This window comes from Sparassis crispa, assembly GCF_003851025.1.
Source record: "Sparassis crispa DNA, contig_000001F, whole genome shotgun sequence".
NCBI classification, from domain to species: domain Eukaryota; kingdom Fungi; phylum Basidiomycota; class Agaricomycetes; order Polyporales; family Sparassidaceae; genus Sparassis; species Sparassis crispa.
The window spans coordinates 3,221,641-3,236,709 of NW_020939748.1; the positions used below are offsets into that span (position 1 = coordinate 3,221,641).

The window sequence follows — 15,069 nt, forward strand, 5'->3', positions numbered from 1 at the left end:
CAGAAAGCGATATGTCCGGATAATTACCCCTGACCGCAGTAACTTGTTTCTACCTGTCGCGTTGCTTGTAATTATAGGTCAGTCAATCCCTACCTTCTTGGTCCACACATTACTGAACTAATTTGCGTCTTTAACAGCATCACAACGAAGTTCCTTCTTCGAACAAGTCATAGATGAGCATCACTCGGCCTTTCACAGCCTGAGGGAGCTTGATGAATGTGTAATGTCCGAGATGGGGCCTACAGCTGAGATCCCCCGAACATCCAATGCAACATATATAAAAACTACTTGCTCCCATTACTACTACCATCACGTTGAATTCGGATGGTTTAAGTGAACCTGCGGCCAATGGACAAAACCGAAGCACGCATCATAGTAGAGGACAATCCGGTGTTATAGTGGGATGTTATGCACTGCCCACGAGAAGGCATCTTTCAGGGATGTACGAACATGACTTTCCTTGGATTTTCCTCGTCTACTGCGATGCGCTGAACCAGATTGGTTGTGCGCAGTAGCTGGCCTTCAAGAACATCAAATCAAGAAGTCATCTTTCGTATCACCGACGCAATAGACTTTCAGTGGGGGTGAGTTTCTATCGTCCAATTGTGGTTTCTTGTCGTGTCTGAGCTGCAGGTTTAACGTCAGGTATGTAGCGTTTCCTCACTGTAACCATAGCGCCTCTTGCCGAACATATATAATGCCCTGATCTGCGACGAATACTTTATGAATTCTATCGTCATTCTCCAGAGCTCTGGAAGTGGGAAATGTCGAATGGTCCGTGAGCACTCGAGCTATCAAACTTGGTCTTCACGCTAACTTACGCCCTGTGATCGAAAGTAATCGTAAGTATCGGATCTGCGGTCTCCCAGCTTTATTTGATGGCTATCACATAGACTACGCATTTTCCCCTCCCGATGTATCCGTCGTTAATTTCTTCCAGCGTGAACCCTCCTATGATGCCTCTTTCGGCAGGATGTACTATTTACTCTTCCTAACTGAAGTATTTACGATGGCCAAGATTGAACTGCAGCGACTACCGCAAGCATCTACTTACGCCGCGTTAGCGGAGAGTTGGCATGATCGTATGGCTATCTGCTTTAACCAATGCAACTTACCGCTTTGCTAGTCATCCATACCAGAACAAAGCTATGGCTGCAAAAGCAGAGTTGTACGAATTTTATCAGAGGTTTGGCCATCACCCCGATCGTGACACCTTTGATTTTGCTTCACCCAATAGCATCGTGTCCCACAGGTCATCCGTGGAGATGGCCGTTGTTCGCATGGATTATGCGGGTCTCATGAAGGCCGTCAGATTTGCCCAGGGGATGGACATGGACAAAGACTCCCACAAAACCCTTCTGGTGTAGCCCGACCCTGACACCAGAGCGGAATACTCCACTAAGGCCATTATGGAAATGCTGTATGAGATATCTCTTCGAGATCACACTGACCACATCCGAGAATTTATCGCATTAATCGCCGAATACTCATCCGCAAGGACAACCACAGCCGCTGCACCATACCCCTGTATCCCCGTGCCCATCCATGGACTCCACCGGCTCTTCTCGATGAATGGTCAGACTTGGACTTGAAGCTTGAAGCTTGACCATTACTATCGACATAGAGGGCAGAAGAATGACCCTTTGAATTATGAACTGATTGAAATGGATTTGCCTTGGATTGTGTGCCAATATGTCATTGTATACGTATCTGTACCGATATTCATGCGATTCTCGCGAAGACGATTGCAACATGCGAAGGTTACTCTGAACACTGAGCATGCAACAGAGGGTGAATGAGGACGTCGTCAAGCCTGCCCGGGCGCGAAATAACTATATTAGCAGACCAAGAATACGAGTAATGCGTGCGTCCATCACAACACAAATGCAAATGTAGATGCTGAACCAACCAATATGCAGAGTTCAAAGCTACAGCGCCTATGCAGCCTCATGAAAACGTCTTCTTCTTGAACAACGCGAGCGTATGTTGTCCGCCGCACGATACCGCAAGAGCCGCCCATGAGCCGCCCTCCTTGCGCACGACGACCCTTGGGGTGCGTACCTCCACGTCCTCGCCCAAACCAAGCTCACCCTGCACGCCCGTCCCCCAAGTGTAAAGCGCGCCACCGCGCGTGACGGCAGCATTGTTGTGGATGCCTACAGAGATTTGCACTACGGGGTCCTCTAGATCCGGGAACGTCACCAGCACGGGCTCCGCAAGCATATCGGGATGGACGCGGTCCTGGAACGCCTTGTCGTCATCGGCGAGGCCGAGCTGCCCAGCGTCAGAGCGCCCGCACGAATACACCTTGCCATCCGACGTGAGGAAGAGCGTGTGGTGCTCCCCGCCCACGATCTGTGTGACCACGATGTCGCTGCCCAGTTCCGCCTTGCTAAGTCCCAAAACCTTCTTGGGGAGCTGCACATCCCCGTCTGCCTCGGCGCTCCTGAAGCCTGTACCTGTCTGGCCCCTGTTATTTAGGCCCCACGCCCACACGTCGCCGTGCTCATCGACTGCGAACGACGTGTAGCTGCCTGCCCCAATGACGACGGCCTTATGAGATCGCGCGCCCAGCACAATCTTCTCGGGTACCGTCCCGTGGATCTTGCGCCGCTCAAGTACCTTTCGCCCGAGTTGGCCCTGCTCACCTGCACCCCATGTGAACAAATTTCCATGCGTGGTCAACACCAGCAAGTGGTTGTTGCCTGCGACAACGGCAGCAAATTTCTCGACATCCCCCGGCTTCGACTTGAGCGGCAGTTCTGATATAGCCGCTGGTAGGAACTGGTGCCTATGCCCGCTTGAGAAGCCAAGGATGCCCTCAACTCCCTGATACATGCATTAATTACCGTGCCCAGTCAACACCACGGCCAAATTATATGCTCACTCGGAATGAGCCCCATACCCGTAGGTCACCTTCTGAGCTGATGGCAGCAGAGATAGTGTCGCCAGCCGCTACTCGCACGGCACGGAACTTCTCTTCCACCAGCGATTGCAGAGGATGTGGCTCTGCAGTCAGCACGTCAACGTCAAGGAACTCTCCTTCCTTCTCCGGATTCGGAACTTCTGCCGTAATTCGGCCCAATGCAGCGTCATCATTCACACCGCACGACCACACCTGAAAACAGCATGAGAACCATGAAGCGCGACAGACGGCAAACAACACTTACAGTTCCCTTCTCATCAACAAATAAGGAATGCAGACCGCCTGCCGCGATCGCCTCCAGGCCCGCTTCTGGGCTACCGAACACGCCTTCATGTATCCTCTCCTCGACCAACGCATTCTTCTTCGGCTTCTCAAAGTCCCCAAGGAAGTCAGAGCCCATGCCAAACTGGCCGAAGTTGCCAGCGCCCCAGGCCCATAGCAGTGGTGCGGGGCGGAGGTGCTCGGGCGGATTAGGGAGGGGATTAAAATACGGCTTCGCCTGCGGCACTACCTTCTTCGCTGGCGGGACGGACGTCTTCCGTGTCCTTGACCGCGAGCGTAGAGGAGGAACCTCCGCCTTGCCATTCACATGTGGCACGCCGTTCTCCACCGCCTTGGGTGCTGTACGGGCCCGCTTAGTGGGCGGGGGCGCATTCTCGGGCGATGCAGGGCGCTTCGTGGCGGCCTTTCGTCCGGAAGTCTTGGTAGCAGGCTTGGGAGCCGCCTTCGCTGTAGCCTTTGGGAGAGGCTTCGAGGAAGCCCTTGTAGCAGGCTTTGTAGTGGATTTCTCTGCTGGCTTTGGCTTTATAGAGGATGATCGGGTAGATCTCCGAAGCGACATCCTGGATTGTAGCCCTGCCGCGTGGAATATGGTAGTGTTCTCCTCACGAGGAATAATGGAGGAATTGTAGTCCCTGGGAGACTCGACAAGAGGTGGTGGTGGCTAGGAAGAGAGAACGCTGACAGAGTGCGTGTGGAGAGCGATTTTCTAAGCCGGGTCTTCAACAGAGCCACGTGCCAACTGCATAGTAGCGCCGGTGTGACGCGTTACACGTGATATACCTCAGAACGTGACAGACGCGTCGCGAGAGTCGAGTCGCGTCGCGTCGCGTGTGTCAAGACGAATATTCCTTCAGTCTCCACCACGCAATCCCACTAGTCCGGACAAGAACGACACCCATTCATACCTCACAAGCCCGTGCGCACAGTAATGCATCACCAAAACCTAATGCCCGACGTCCTCAAAGAAAGGTACAACAACAATCGTCTTCACATATACGTCGCAGACAGCCTTCCAACAATATACTGTTCTGTCGTCACAGGCGCGTACTTCTTCTCTCGTCCCTGTCCGTAGCAATTCGGCAAGCACGAAATCTCCGCACCACCGTTCGGGTTGCAAAAGAACGCAATCGACTGCCGAGCGGGTGTGATGCTCTCGGTGTCACTGATCTTCTTAGCAGGTGGTGCGACAACTCGGTGAAGGGTCGAGCGTAGAACGTCATTGCTCCAGCGAGACAGGAGGTCACCTGCATTCACGACGATCGTCCCGGGCTACAGGCGCAATCATGTCAGAAGCAGCAACGGTGAGTACGCCTCCAACGCACCATAGGGGTAGCCGGCTGATACTGCTTAGTGTGTGGGTTCTGGACTTCCAGGCCACCGACCTGACGGCGGACGAAGAATGAGTATCATACATGAAATAACAGGAAGGGTGCTTGTGACCCACAGAATCTTGGAACAGTAGGGTCAAAGTACCATAGTCTGAGAGACGCATCAGTGGCATATAGATCGCTCAGGTGGAGAAAGCTACCTGAGTGTGCTCCTGCACGCGCCTGACCCTCCTTCTGCAGGAGGTGCGTCCTAATAGGAGGATATGAAAGCAGCCGCAAGTTGTGGTACTGCTCATGTATCTTATCGTCGAAGAATGTCTCATCAAGATCAAGCCCAATCGCGATAGCGCGCATGACCAGGACGTGCAATTCATGGCATGTTTGGAAGAATTGCAGCATCGTCTCCTTGAACCTGGGTGCATCGCTCTCCTGGGGCCACTGGTTCTTCCACGTCTTGTCCCAGTCACGCCCTATTTCCATGGATTCCTTGAAATCTGGCGCCTTCTCCCGCAGTCGGGCGATCTCAGACGTGTCGGTGGACTGGGTGACGCGCTCCCTGCCGATCTGGACGTAGCCTCGGTTCGAGCGCGGGTCTTCCCATGCCAATTTCGACTGAGATAGGAGGTCAACAGACATCTGATAGAGTGTCCGGTATTCTACATACCTTCAATTCCATGGGAAGACTGAAGAACTCTGCGCTCTGGTTTTCCTAGTATGTTAATGTGTCCACAACAGTATGAGCGTCGCTCTTGCCTTCTTGAACGTATGTTTCACGACATCGTCTGAGATACCGTGCTTATCGAGGTATATAAACCCCACTTCCTTGAACCCTTTAACGACCTCGTCGGCGGTTTGCCGCTTCTCCGATAGCGATGTTGCCGCACGAAACTTGCTGAAGTCAATGAGAGGAATCTGGAAGGATAATTCTGGCTTTGTATTCTACGTACTCGATTTTTAGCACTCCGTTCTCAACATACGGCGCAGAACACACCTCAGCCAATGTCGCAAGACCTCGCGGGGCAGAGCGGGACGCGGCAAAGTGGGGTTTTCTCCTGGTTAATGCGGCCGGCTTCAAGACACGAATCATGGCGGACATCTGTCTACAACCTCAAAACGACAGACAAAGAACAATCGTTATCGAACGACAAGCTGCTACGAGGCGGCCCGTGTGCACCACGGCGAGACCTGGGTTATCAACCCAGCGCTCCGGCGCCACAGTACAAACCCAGCGGCAATATCCGATCGTATCTCATCAAGATCGTCTACTGGCTGTGCTGTCACGGTGGTGGCGGCTTCAGTCTCCTCCCTCTCGTCGAGCCGTCCGTCAAATACGTCGCCAGAGGTAACTTAATTTATACCACTTGAGTTTTTCTGGAAGTTGTCATCATGCACTGACTGTTCGCCTCCCCAGATTCTCCCATCGTCGTTCAAATCACTCGCAGGAACGAGTCTACCAGCCAAGATGGTTCGCACGACGTACTCGTCCACAGCGAGTCCGCCTCCAGAGTACAGCTCTACGTACGACCCTCCTAACTTCTACTCCCAGCCGGTTGCGTGAGTACCGTCTTCGAAAGTGCACGAGAGAGTCGAGGCTTATCAGGTCATCGATAGTGACGAGCGCACTCCGCTCAATCCAGGGAACACGAGGAGAGCGGCAGGTCCCCGGAATAATCGGATGTACTGGCAAACCATTAACACAACAGAGCTAATTGTGATCCCAACAGAGCCAACTGCGACCAGGACATTAGGCCGTTCGCTGCTCTACACGGTCCTCCTGCTCATAGTAGCGGCGTTCATCGTCGAGAACACATGGATCGCTACGAACTGTGCGGAGCATCGGCAGGAGCTCGAGCGGTGGGAGCGCGAGCGCAAAGACCTCGAGCGCCAGAGAGAGGAGGAAAGACAGCAATGGGAGAGGGAGAAGAGAGAGGATGAGAGGCGGCGTCGGGAGGAAGAGCGAAGGCGGTTGGGGCTTTACTGGGATGAACCTCAAGCAAAGAATTGCGTGTCGTACGGGACCAGGGAGCACACCGCCCGCCTCCGGAATATCCCCTCTGGCTATAATTGGGTACAGGCCTGCGAGGAAATGTCCATCGAGATTCACAACCGTACTATTGACACGCCAAGCAGATGCGAAGATGCGGTTAGTTTTCTTTTTTCACTGATCACGAAATTTGATGCTCATTTGTGGTGCATACAGGGTGCTTCGGGAATATTTGGGCATTGGCAGGTTGGCTTCGAAGAGCCCGCTTGTGTGCCTTACTGGGGCGACTTGTATGATAAGGTATGTTTTCGAGTTCAATTTGGAATTATTGAGAGAACATGAATTAAACCATTCGTCCAGGGCTGCGTTGGGTATGGTACGCGCCTACATGTACGTCCTATCAACTTTCTGTGCATTCTCGACGATCGCTGATAAAGATTGTTGCGACTTCCACAGCGCTTTGAAGCCCGTCTTTGGAACTTGCAAAAGGATGACGACTGGACGAACATGTGCGGTACGACACCCGCCGTGATCCACGGTGTGCATCATGCGAAGCCCACGTATTGCGAGTACAGGGTGGGTGCACTTGCGATGTAAATATATTATGCGTCTTCTCACCTTCAGTCTGCTGCAGGGCGCCTTCTACGGTATGGTCGGTATGTGGGACCAATCGGACCTCAGATGTAGGTGAAGGGTGAAAACGTGAGCACAGAATGGCCATTGTTCGTTGTGATTGACTCCTTTTTATTTATTTTAAACCTGTTGTACACCCATTGATCAGGCAGTTGTAGAGTTTCTGTTGTCCTGCTGTGCGCGTTTTGTCATGCTACTTGCTTTGTGTTGATGACACTTGATGTACCACTAGTTGAAAGAATTCTTTACTCGTCGTGTTGTTATTGTTTAACGACCTGTCGGCGGTTTGCCGCTTCTCCGATAGCGATGTTGCCGCACGAAACTTGCTGAAGTCAATGAGAGAAATGCGGAAGGATAATTCGGCCTTTGTATCTTACGTGCTCAATTTTTAGCACTCCGCCCTCAATATGCGGCGCAGAACACATCTCAGCCAATGGCGCAAGACCTCGCGGGATAAGTATGTACGCGGCAAAGTGGGGGTTTCTCCCGGTTAATGTCGCCGGCTTCAAGACACGAATCATGGCGGGCATCTGTCTACAACCTCAAAACGACAGACAAAGAACAATCGTTATCGAGCCACAAGCTGCTACGAGACGGCCCGTGTGCACCACGGCGAGACCTGGGTTATCAACCCAGCGCTACGGTGCCACACAAACCCAGCGGCAATATCCGATCGTATCTCACCGAGATCGTCTACTCACGGTACTCAGGCTGGCTGTGCTGTGTCTCCTCCCTCTCGTCGAGCCGTCCGTCAAACTACGTCGCCAGAGGTAATTTATTTTCATACCACTCAAGCTTTCCTGGAAGTTGTGATCTAGCACTGACTGTTCGCCTTCCCAGATTCTCCCGTCGTCGTTCAGATCTCTCGGAGGAACAAAGTTAAGAGTCTACCTGCCACTGGCAAGATGGCTCGCACGTCGTACTCGTCCACGGCGAGTCCGCCTCCAGGGTACAGACCTACGTGTACTCCTAACAGCTTCCCCCAGCCGGCTCTGTGAGTACTGTCTTCCAAAGTGCACGAGAGTCGAGCCTTATCGGTTCATCGATAGTGACGAGCGCACTCCGCTCAATCCAGGGAATAATACAAGGAGAGCGGCAGGTTCCCGGAATAATCGGATGTATTGGCAAACCATTAACACAACAGAGCTAATTGTGATCCCAACAAAGCCTACTGCGACCAGGACATTAGGCCGTTCGCTGCTCTACGCAGTCCTCCTGCTCATAGTGACGGCGTCCATCGTCGAGAACATATGGATCGTGGTGAACTATCCGGACTACCTCAAACCGGCGACCAGAGCAGCGATTCGCGAGAAGTGGGAGAAGGAGCGCCTATCCCATCAGCTAGAGCACGAGATATGGGAGCGCGACTTGCAGCGGGAGCGGGAGCTAGAGCAGCAGCGCGAGAACCGCCAGCACGAGTGGGAGCGGCTCGAGCGAGCCTGGGAGAAGGAGCGTGAAGAGCATCGGCGGGAGCTCGAGCGGTGGGAGCGCGAGCGCAAAGACCTCGAGCGCCAGAGGGAGGAGGAGCTCGAGCAGTGGGAGCGCGAGCGCAAAGACCTCGAGCGCCAGAGAGAGGAGGAAAGACAGCAATGGGAGAGGGAGAAGAGAGAGGATGAGAGGCGGCGTCGGGAGGAAGAGCGAAGGCGGTTGGGGCTTTACTGGGATGAACCTCAAGCAAAGAATTGCGTGTCGTACGGGACCAGGGAGCACACCGCCCGCCTCCGGAATATTTCCTCTGGCTATAATTGGGTACAGGCCTGCGAGGAAATGTCCATCGAGATTCACAACCGTACTATTGACACGCCAAGCAGATGCGAAGATGCGGTTAGTTTTCTTTTTTCACTGATCACGAAATTTGGTGCTCATTTGTGGTGCATATAGGGTGCTTCGGGGATATTTGGGCATTGGCAGGTTGACTTTGAAGAGCCCGCTTGTGTGCCTTACTGGGGCGGCTTGTATGATAAGGTATGTTTTCGAGTTCAATTTGGAATTATTGAGAGAACATGAATTAAACCATTCGTCCAGGGCTGCGTTGGGTATGGTACGCGCCTACATGTACGTCCTATCAACTTTCTGTACATTCTCGACGATCGCTGGTAAAGATTGTTGCGACTTCCACAGCGCTTTGAAGCCCGTCTTTGGAACTTGCAAAAGGATGACGACTGGACGAACATGTGCGGCACGACACCCGCCGTGATCCACGGTGTGCATCATGCGAAGCCCACGTATTGCGAGTACAGGGTGGGTGCACTTGCGATGTAAAAATTCTGCGTCTTCTCACCTTCAGTCTGCTGCAGGGCGCCTTCTACGGTATGGTCGGTATGTGGGACCAATTGGACAATAGATGTAGGTGAAGGGTGAAGTCGTGAGCACAGAATGGCACATGGATGCAAAGTTGGTCCGAGGTTGTTCGTTGTGATTGACTCCGTTTTCTTTTTCTTTTTAACCTGTACACCCATCAATCAGGCTGTTGTAGAGTTTCTGTTGTCCTGCTGTGCGCGTTTTGTCATGCTACTTGCCTTTGCGTTGATGACACTTGATGTACCACCAATTGAAAGAATTCTTTACTCGTCGTGTTGTTATTGTTGTACACTTGATATCGTGGAATATGCGCTCTACTCTATATACGTGAATCCCTTTGGGAGATCGTTGGCAGTTACGAGTAAAGAAAGAGATATGAGTACTGATCAGTCTGAAAACCAACAGATGTGTGCACGATAGATTCATGTTGGAGCGAGGACCATCATCAGTTTCTGGCGTAGGCCATCGCATTCGGGGACCGCAATCGTCTAAAGAGAGCCATGAGTGTCGTTCCACCTTCAGGGCCCCACCTGAATCCGATCGTCAGCAAAAAAATAAATGTGAGGAATGATCGACATACTCTCCAGCAGCCACCTCCTGGCAGCAGCGTTCAAACTCGTCCGAAACCGAGACCTCATCCCACTTTTCAACGACATAGTCCTACAAGATAAGTGTCAGAGAATGAGAACGACGTGGGCTACACTAAGCGGCAGACGCACCTCAACGAGAGAATGCAGCTCCTCCCACGCCGACGTCGCGAGAAGTACCGGGAAGCCCGCTTGCGGTGTGATCGTCGATAGGATATGCTCTAGCGCGAGCGAAGCGAGGCCGGGCATCGCGTACCGGTGCGCAATCTGGTACATCGACAGCGCGGACGCCGGGGGCGGCGGGGCCGTAGGATGCGGATGCGGATCCGTCGACGGCGCCGACGGGTGCGAGCGCTGGCGCTGCTGGTGCGGAGAGAGGGGGTAACGTGGCGGAGCGGTGTAGTTGGCCTTCGAGGGCGAAATGGGGACAGGGACGGGCTTGGTTCCGCGAGATGCAGCGGATCCCGGCACATTGGGGACTGTAAGTCCAGACGTGTTTGTTGAGGCGGGTACTGAAGGGCGACGCGCGTTGGTCGTAGACGGACGAGAAGGCGAGGGAGGCGGCGGTACAGCCTTGGAGGTGGACGCGATCCGGGTAGTTGTCGCTGCCACGGCTTGGCTCTGGTCTGGGACGTACTTTCCCTTGTCCTTCGAAGTGGCACTGCCCGATACGGCGCTTTCAGCGCTTGTTACACTCCGCGCATCGCTGACACCACCTGGAGTGTGGCCTTCGGTAGATATGTTCTTCGAGAATGCCTTCCACTCCCATTCGTCGGCTGCGCCGCGTATGCCGAAGCCCCGTGCGCTCCAACCCGCACCCATACCGTTTACTGCTTCCCTCGGATCGTCCTCCTTCCTGAACAGTAGCCAGTTCGCATACACCCACTTCAGCAACCAGTATATCGTGACGAAATCGGCTTCCTCAACGGTCACGGTGTATATTTTGCGCCCACCAGGATAGTGTATCCCCGGTACCTCCGCAAAAGAAGAACTGAACATTGTCGTGAAGTACTCCGATCGGCGGGTGAGAATGTCGGCGTGGGCGTAGATGATGCGCTTGCGGGCGACCGTTTGGGGCGTGAACGACTGCGAGGACGAGGAAGAGGGACTGGCCATAGGCGTCGCTGTAATGGGTGAGAGCGAGGTCGAGTCTGACAGTTCCTGATGGGCATCCCGACGTTCGAGGCATATGAATTGGACATCACCAGTGTCTGACAATGTTAGTCAATGAACCTGCGCTAGCCTTGAGATACTACACATACTTGGATTGTCCAGAGATGCCTCCAGACCGTCAAGGAGATCCCGAGGAACATAGTAGGCGGAAGGCTGTTGAGGGAAGAAAGGGCCTATTGGCGAGTGAATTTGAACGCATATAACGAAGGAGTCTGTCTCCCTGATTCTTGGGTTTTCCAATAGAGATGATAGTGAGGGTAGTGGACATGCTATAGAGAACGACATAAGGATGTGGCGTCTGACATGTTCCTGGATGACTTACCCCATACTTCGCTCTCTTGCCGGAAAACCCAGCCATTCTGCCAGTATTCCCAAACCCATTGAGCTCGGGCTCCGCGCTCACCTATTCGGTCATCCTGACACTTGATTGCTGCAAACATGGACGTGCACATTTCGTAGTCCGCATGCGCAAAGTCGACCATGAGCGAAGTGATATACACCGATAATGTTTGAGGTCCAGTCTTAATCACTGGTGTTGTGGATCGATCCGTCTGTTGGAAATGTATAGTTTTAGCTATTGCATGGTCGTCAGACTCTCGACAGCGACCGATGATGCACAGTTAACATGCCTATCTCAAGTTTGAACTTGCTGTCTCCGAGCATGGGCGACTCTCTTAGGATCTCAAAATCATCGGCCTCGGGACCGCCTTCTGATTCAGTTTGATTCTCTGGAGTGGTATCTGAAGCGTCCGTTGTTTCAGGACCTTCAACGAAGTCTCTCAGTCTATGTACGTCCCGCACAACCCACTCAAATGCCTGAACGCCGTGTTCCCAGGTCAGAAATTAGTGACTAGCAGCACGCATGGTATGCCACTCACTGCAAAAGACCATTGCCTCGTCGTCGATTCCTCATTAGCAGCGTTGTCCGGGATGCCTGGGCCACCTTTAGCAGCGGTGGCAACGGGAAGTAAGACAGTACTGGCGGCAGAGTGTCTCGAGTCGGACATACTCTGTGAAGCGAGAGAAGAGCTGCTAGTGGAGAAGACAGATGAGGAAGAAGATCTATGGGTGTATGTGGACCAAGGCCAGTGTGGACGCGAGAGGGGAGAGGGACGACTTGGAGATCCCGCAGCAGAGCTCATGCGAGAGTTGGATTGTCGGAGATGTTCAGCCATCTTCAGTTGAAGTCCCAGACAAAAGATGTGGACATGTGTCACGGACGAAAGGCAAAAAGCGCTCAGCGTGACGCGTGCAAAGACGCTCAGAATGACCGAAGGCAGAACGCCGCAATCCTCTGCATTCCACCACCACATTGAAGCACCGGAAAGACGACTGAAGCATTGGATGTCAAGGTTTAATCGTGCTTTTACCGTTTTGTTGCAATATTGTTGTCGTTCCAGTCGCTCGCTCTGTTCCACGACGTTCAAGATCGGATTACTACTACGGTAGCGTCTTACGATATGGAAACGAAACCACACGAGCCGCCTCAAGGGCGAACACACCTCAGAAACACTGTATAAGCATGAAAGCTGACCTTTCGTCCGCTTCCGGGGGACGCGCCACCGCGAGGGCGTTCAGTATAACAGTTGCCAGATATGGAGCGTCACTTGGCACTCTGTTACGGGACCTGCTACCTCTTCAGTCTTCACCTCATCCACCATCTACCCCTTCGTCCCGTTGTCCCTATGAACCGCATATTTGGCACGTCTGCAAGCAAGAAGCCAAAGCCATCATTGCAAGATGCGATCTCATCCGTCAGTCGTCGCACTCACAGGTTGCTGCCGCAGTCCGAGCCTAGCTGACAAAGTTCCACAATGCCAGACAGATACGCGGATGGCCTCCATCGAGGTAAAGATCAAGAAACTGGATGGCGAGCTGGCAAGATACAAGGAGCAGATGAGCAAGCTGCGTAACGGGCCTGGCAAGGTGCGTGCATGTTACGTTCATGTCTTCATTTCCCTTAGTTGACCTGCGGGCGCCGTACGTTCGCGTTTGACAGAACGCCATACAGGAACGTGCGCTCAGAATACTGAAGCAGAAACGCATGTATGAATCCCAGCTTGCCCAGCTGACGCAGCAAACCTTCAACATGGAGTCTGCTGCGCTCGCGACCGAGAACTTGCGGAACACAATGGCGACGGTGGATGCTATGAAGCAAGCAAACAAGGAGCTCAGAAAGCAGTACGGAAAATTTGACATCGACAAAATAGAGGTGCTTATTTTGCGTTGTGTTTGCTCGATGGGAAGGTTGATGCGTGTGCATTGTAGAGCATCCATTACGACATGGAGGATCTACTGGAACAAGCGAACGAAATCCAAGAGTCATTAGGCCGGTCGTACGCGGTACCGGACGAGGTCGATGAGGCAGACCTTCAGGCTGGTGAGAATGGACCATGATTGTTTAAATAAGCTTGTCGTTGAGAGACCCGGCGCAGAATTGGATGCCCTGGAACTAGAGGAAGAAACGGAGGGCCCATCATACCTGGCAGATCTTGACAAAGCACCGGATTTTATCGACGAGGCACCTCAAGAGGTTGGAGAGGTCCGTATATATCTATTCGTTGCCAGTGTATCCATGCTCATGATTGCCACAGATGGAAAACAAGGAGGCCGTGAAGACAACAGCGTAGGCATCGGGGTAGTGCTCCATCAATATTTAGCGGCATATACCCATTCCGATTGTATCAGTTTTACGAATGTGTGTGTACATTAATACTTACATCCCTCCTGCACTGTATCGTTACATTCGCTAGACCTTAACTGTAATAGCTACCACAATATTGGTGAGCGAGGACAGTATCGAAGGACCTGTCACGAGCATCCACACACTTCCATCACTTGCCTCTGAAGATCACTTCGACGAAGATTAATCCAATGGTAATAACGAACACCAGCATGGTCATGACCTGGCATCGCCATCTGAATAGTTCTGCGACTAACCCAAGGCCAAGTCAGACAAATCAGCATTCATTCATATGACACCTACAACTGTCGTATTGTTCCCTCCACCTCCAGAACCCACCAATGATCCACAAAGGGAAAAACAAGAATCCGGCCAGGAACAGCCACTTCTCGGGAGGTGAGTAGGAAGGGTCTGGTGGACCCAGAAACGGCAGCTTGTCTACTTTACCCTTCGCCGTAGACGGGGTCGCGGTACACTCAACGTCACAGTATGGACCAATGTTGTATCTCGATGCACCGCGGTCGAATTCGGGGCTCTACAAACCGATGAGTGGACCTCAGCGGGACTGAACAAACCACTCACGCTGTCGGTTGCCCTGACCAGCGACGATGATCGGCGCTCCCGCGAAACCTGCGGAGCATAGCCATATCAGTCGAGACCGACATCATGCCTGACATGAACCTACAATTTCCATCGGGACTGATTTCGAGTCTGACCACACGAGCGAAGGAGCGACAGGATCCATGCGGGCCCGCACTGTCAATGAGGGGCCCCTATGTATTGTGCACACTCCCGCATGCCTCGTCACCCCATTTGATGCTAGCCGCGAAATAGTGCTCCGCCCTGTTGACAGTTACCGACAGGTTTCCGTAATCCTGGGTGCCTAGCTTCCATCGCATGATCTCGCGAGTTTCCCACGTGTTCTGGTCGCCGCGACGGAAAACGGCGCAGAATCGCGACGCCTATGTATTTGCGGCGTGGAAATAGTGTGGCGGGAAGACGAAGGAATTAGCCTCGTCATGTCATGCGACATATTCTTTTTTCATGCATGGACTCAGGGACATTCTGCTGGAAGTAAAGTGGGTCATTTGTGACCTCTAATGAGAAAAGGAACGCGGCTCACCATTGCGCACAAGGGTCGGTATTACCATTATCTCCGACGGTTAGTAAAA

At 52.8% G+C, this 15,069-nt stretch overlaps 8 protein-coding genes across 8 annotated transcripts; 4 read left to right on the forward strand and 4 right to left on the reverse strand.

Moving 5' to 3' along the window:
* Positions 1-1,148: 1,148 nt before the first annotated feature.
* SCP_0211490 (hypothetical protein) lies at positions 1,149-1,367 on the forward strand (the record flags this gene model as incomplete). Its single annotated transcript, XM_027755059.1, has 1 exon — positions 1,149-1,367. One exon carries the CDS (start codon positions 1,149-1,151, stop codon positions 1,365-1,367), a length of 219 nt encoding a protein of 72 aa, XP_027610860.1.
* A 580-nt stretch (positions 1,368-1,947) lies between these two features.
* On the reverse strand, positions 1,948-3,767 carry SCP_0211500 (Protein pim1; the record flags this gene model as incomplete). Its single annotated transcript, XM_027755060.1, has 3 exons — positions 1,948-2,829; positions 2,888-3,118; positions 3,171-3,767. The coding sequence occupies 3 exons, from the start codon at positions 3,765-3,767 to the stop codon at positions 1,948-1,950; spliced, it is 1,710 nt and encodes a 569-aa protein (XP_027610861.1).
* Positions 3,768-4,195: 428 nt separating this feature from the next.
* Positions 4,196-5,623, reverse strand: SCP_0211510 (UPF0676 protein; the record flags this gene model as incomplete). Its single annotated transcript, XM_027755061.1, has 7 exons — positions 4,196-4,477; positions 4,531-4,590; positions 4,653-4,687; positions 4,737-5,148; positions 5,201-5,236; positions 5,290-5,475; positions 5,528-5,623. 7 exons carry the CDS (start codon positions 5,621-5,623, stop codon positions 4,196-4,198), a joined length of 1,107 nt encoding a protein of 368 aa, XP_027610862.1.
* Positions 5,624-5,998: 375 nt separating this feature from the next.
* Positions 5,999-7,211, forward strand: SCP_0211520 (hypothetical protein; the record flags this gene model as incomplete). The annotated part of the gene is made up of 6 exons (XM_027755062.1): positions 5,999-6,090; positions 6,148-6,679; positions 6,737-6,820; positions 6,881-6,910; positions 6,977-7,096; positions 7,155-7,211. 6 exons carry the CDS (start codon positions 5,999-6,001, stop codon positions 7,209-7,211), a joined length of 915 nt encoding a protein of 304 aa, XP_027610863.1.
* Positions 7,212-7,646: 435 nt separating this feature from the next.
* On the forward strand, positions 7,647-9,507 carry SCP_0211530 (hypothetical protein; the record flags this gene model as incomplete). The annotated part of the gene is made up of 7 exons (XM_027755063.1): positions 7,647-7,923; positions 7,994-8,147; positions 8,203-8,977; positions 9,035-9,118; positions 9,179-9,208; positions 9,275-9,394; positions 9,451-9,507. 7 exons carry the CDS (start codon positions 7,647-7,649, stop codon positions 9,505-9,507), a joined length of 1,497 nt encoding a protein of 498 aa, XP_027610864.1.
* A 392-nt stretch (positions 9,508-9,899) lies between these two features.
* On the reverse strand, positions 9,900-12,389 carry SCP_0211540 (hypothetical protein; the record flags this gene model as incomplete). The annotated part of the gene is made up of 7 exons (XM_027755064.1): positions 9,900-9,984; positions 10,035-10,114; positions 10,174-11,252; positions 11,304-11,483; positions 11,537-11,788; positions 11,844-12,030; positions 12,093-12,389. The coding sequence occupies 7 exons, from the start codon at positions 12,387-12,389 to the stop codon at positions 9,900-9,902; spliced, it is 2,160 nt and encodes a 719-aa protein (XP_027610865.1).
* A 420-nt stretch (positions 12,390-12,809) lies between these two features.
* Positions 12,810-13,844, forward strand: SCP_0211550 (Uncharacterized protein; the record flags this gene model as incomplete). Its single annotated transcript, XM_027755065.1, has 6 exons — positions 12,810-12,968; positions 13,036-13,140; positions 13,214-13,426; positions 13,483-13,594; positions 13,650-13,756; positions 13,809-13,844. 6 exons carry the CDS (start codon positions 12,810-12,812, stop codon positions 13,842-13,844), a joined length of 732 nt encoding a protein of 243 aa, XP_027610866.1.
* Positions 13,845-14,048: 204 nt separating this feature from the next.
* On the reverse strand, positions 14,049-14,642 carry SCP_0211560 (hypothetical protein; the record flags this gene model as incomplete). The annotated part of the gene is made up of 4 exons (XM_027755066.1): positions 14,049-14,149; positions 14,201-14,432; positions 14,480-14,527; positions 14,583-14,642. The coding sequence occupies 4 exons, from the start codon at positions 14,640-14,642 to the stop codon at positions 14,049-14,051; spliced, it is 441 nt and encodes a 146-aa protein (XP_027610867.1).
* Positions 14,643-15,069: the final 427 nt, after the last annotated feature.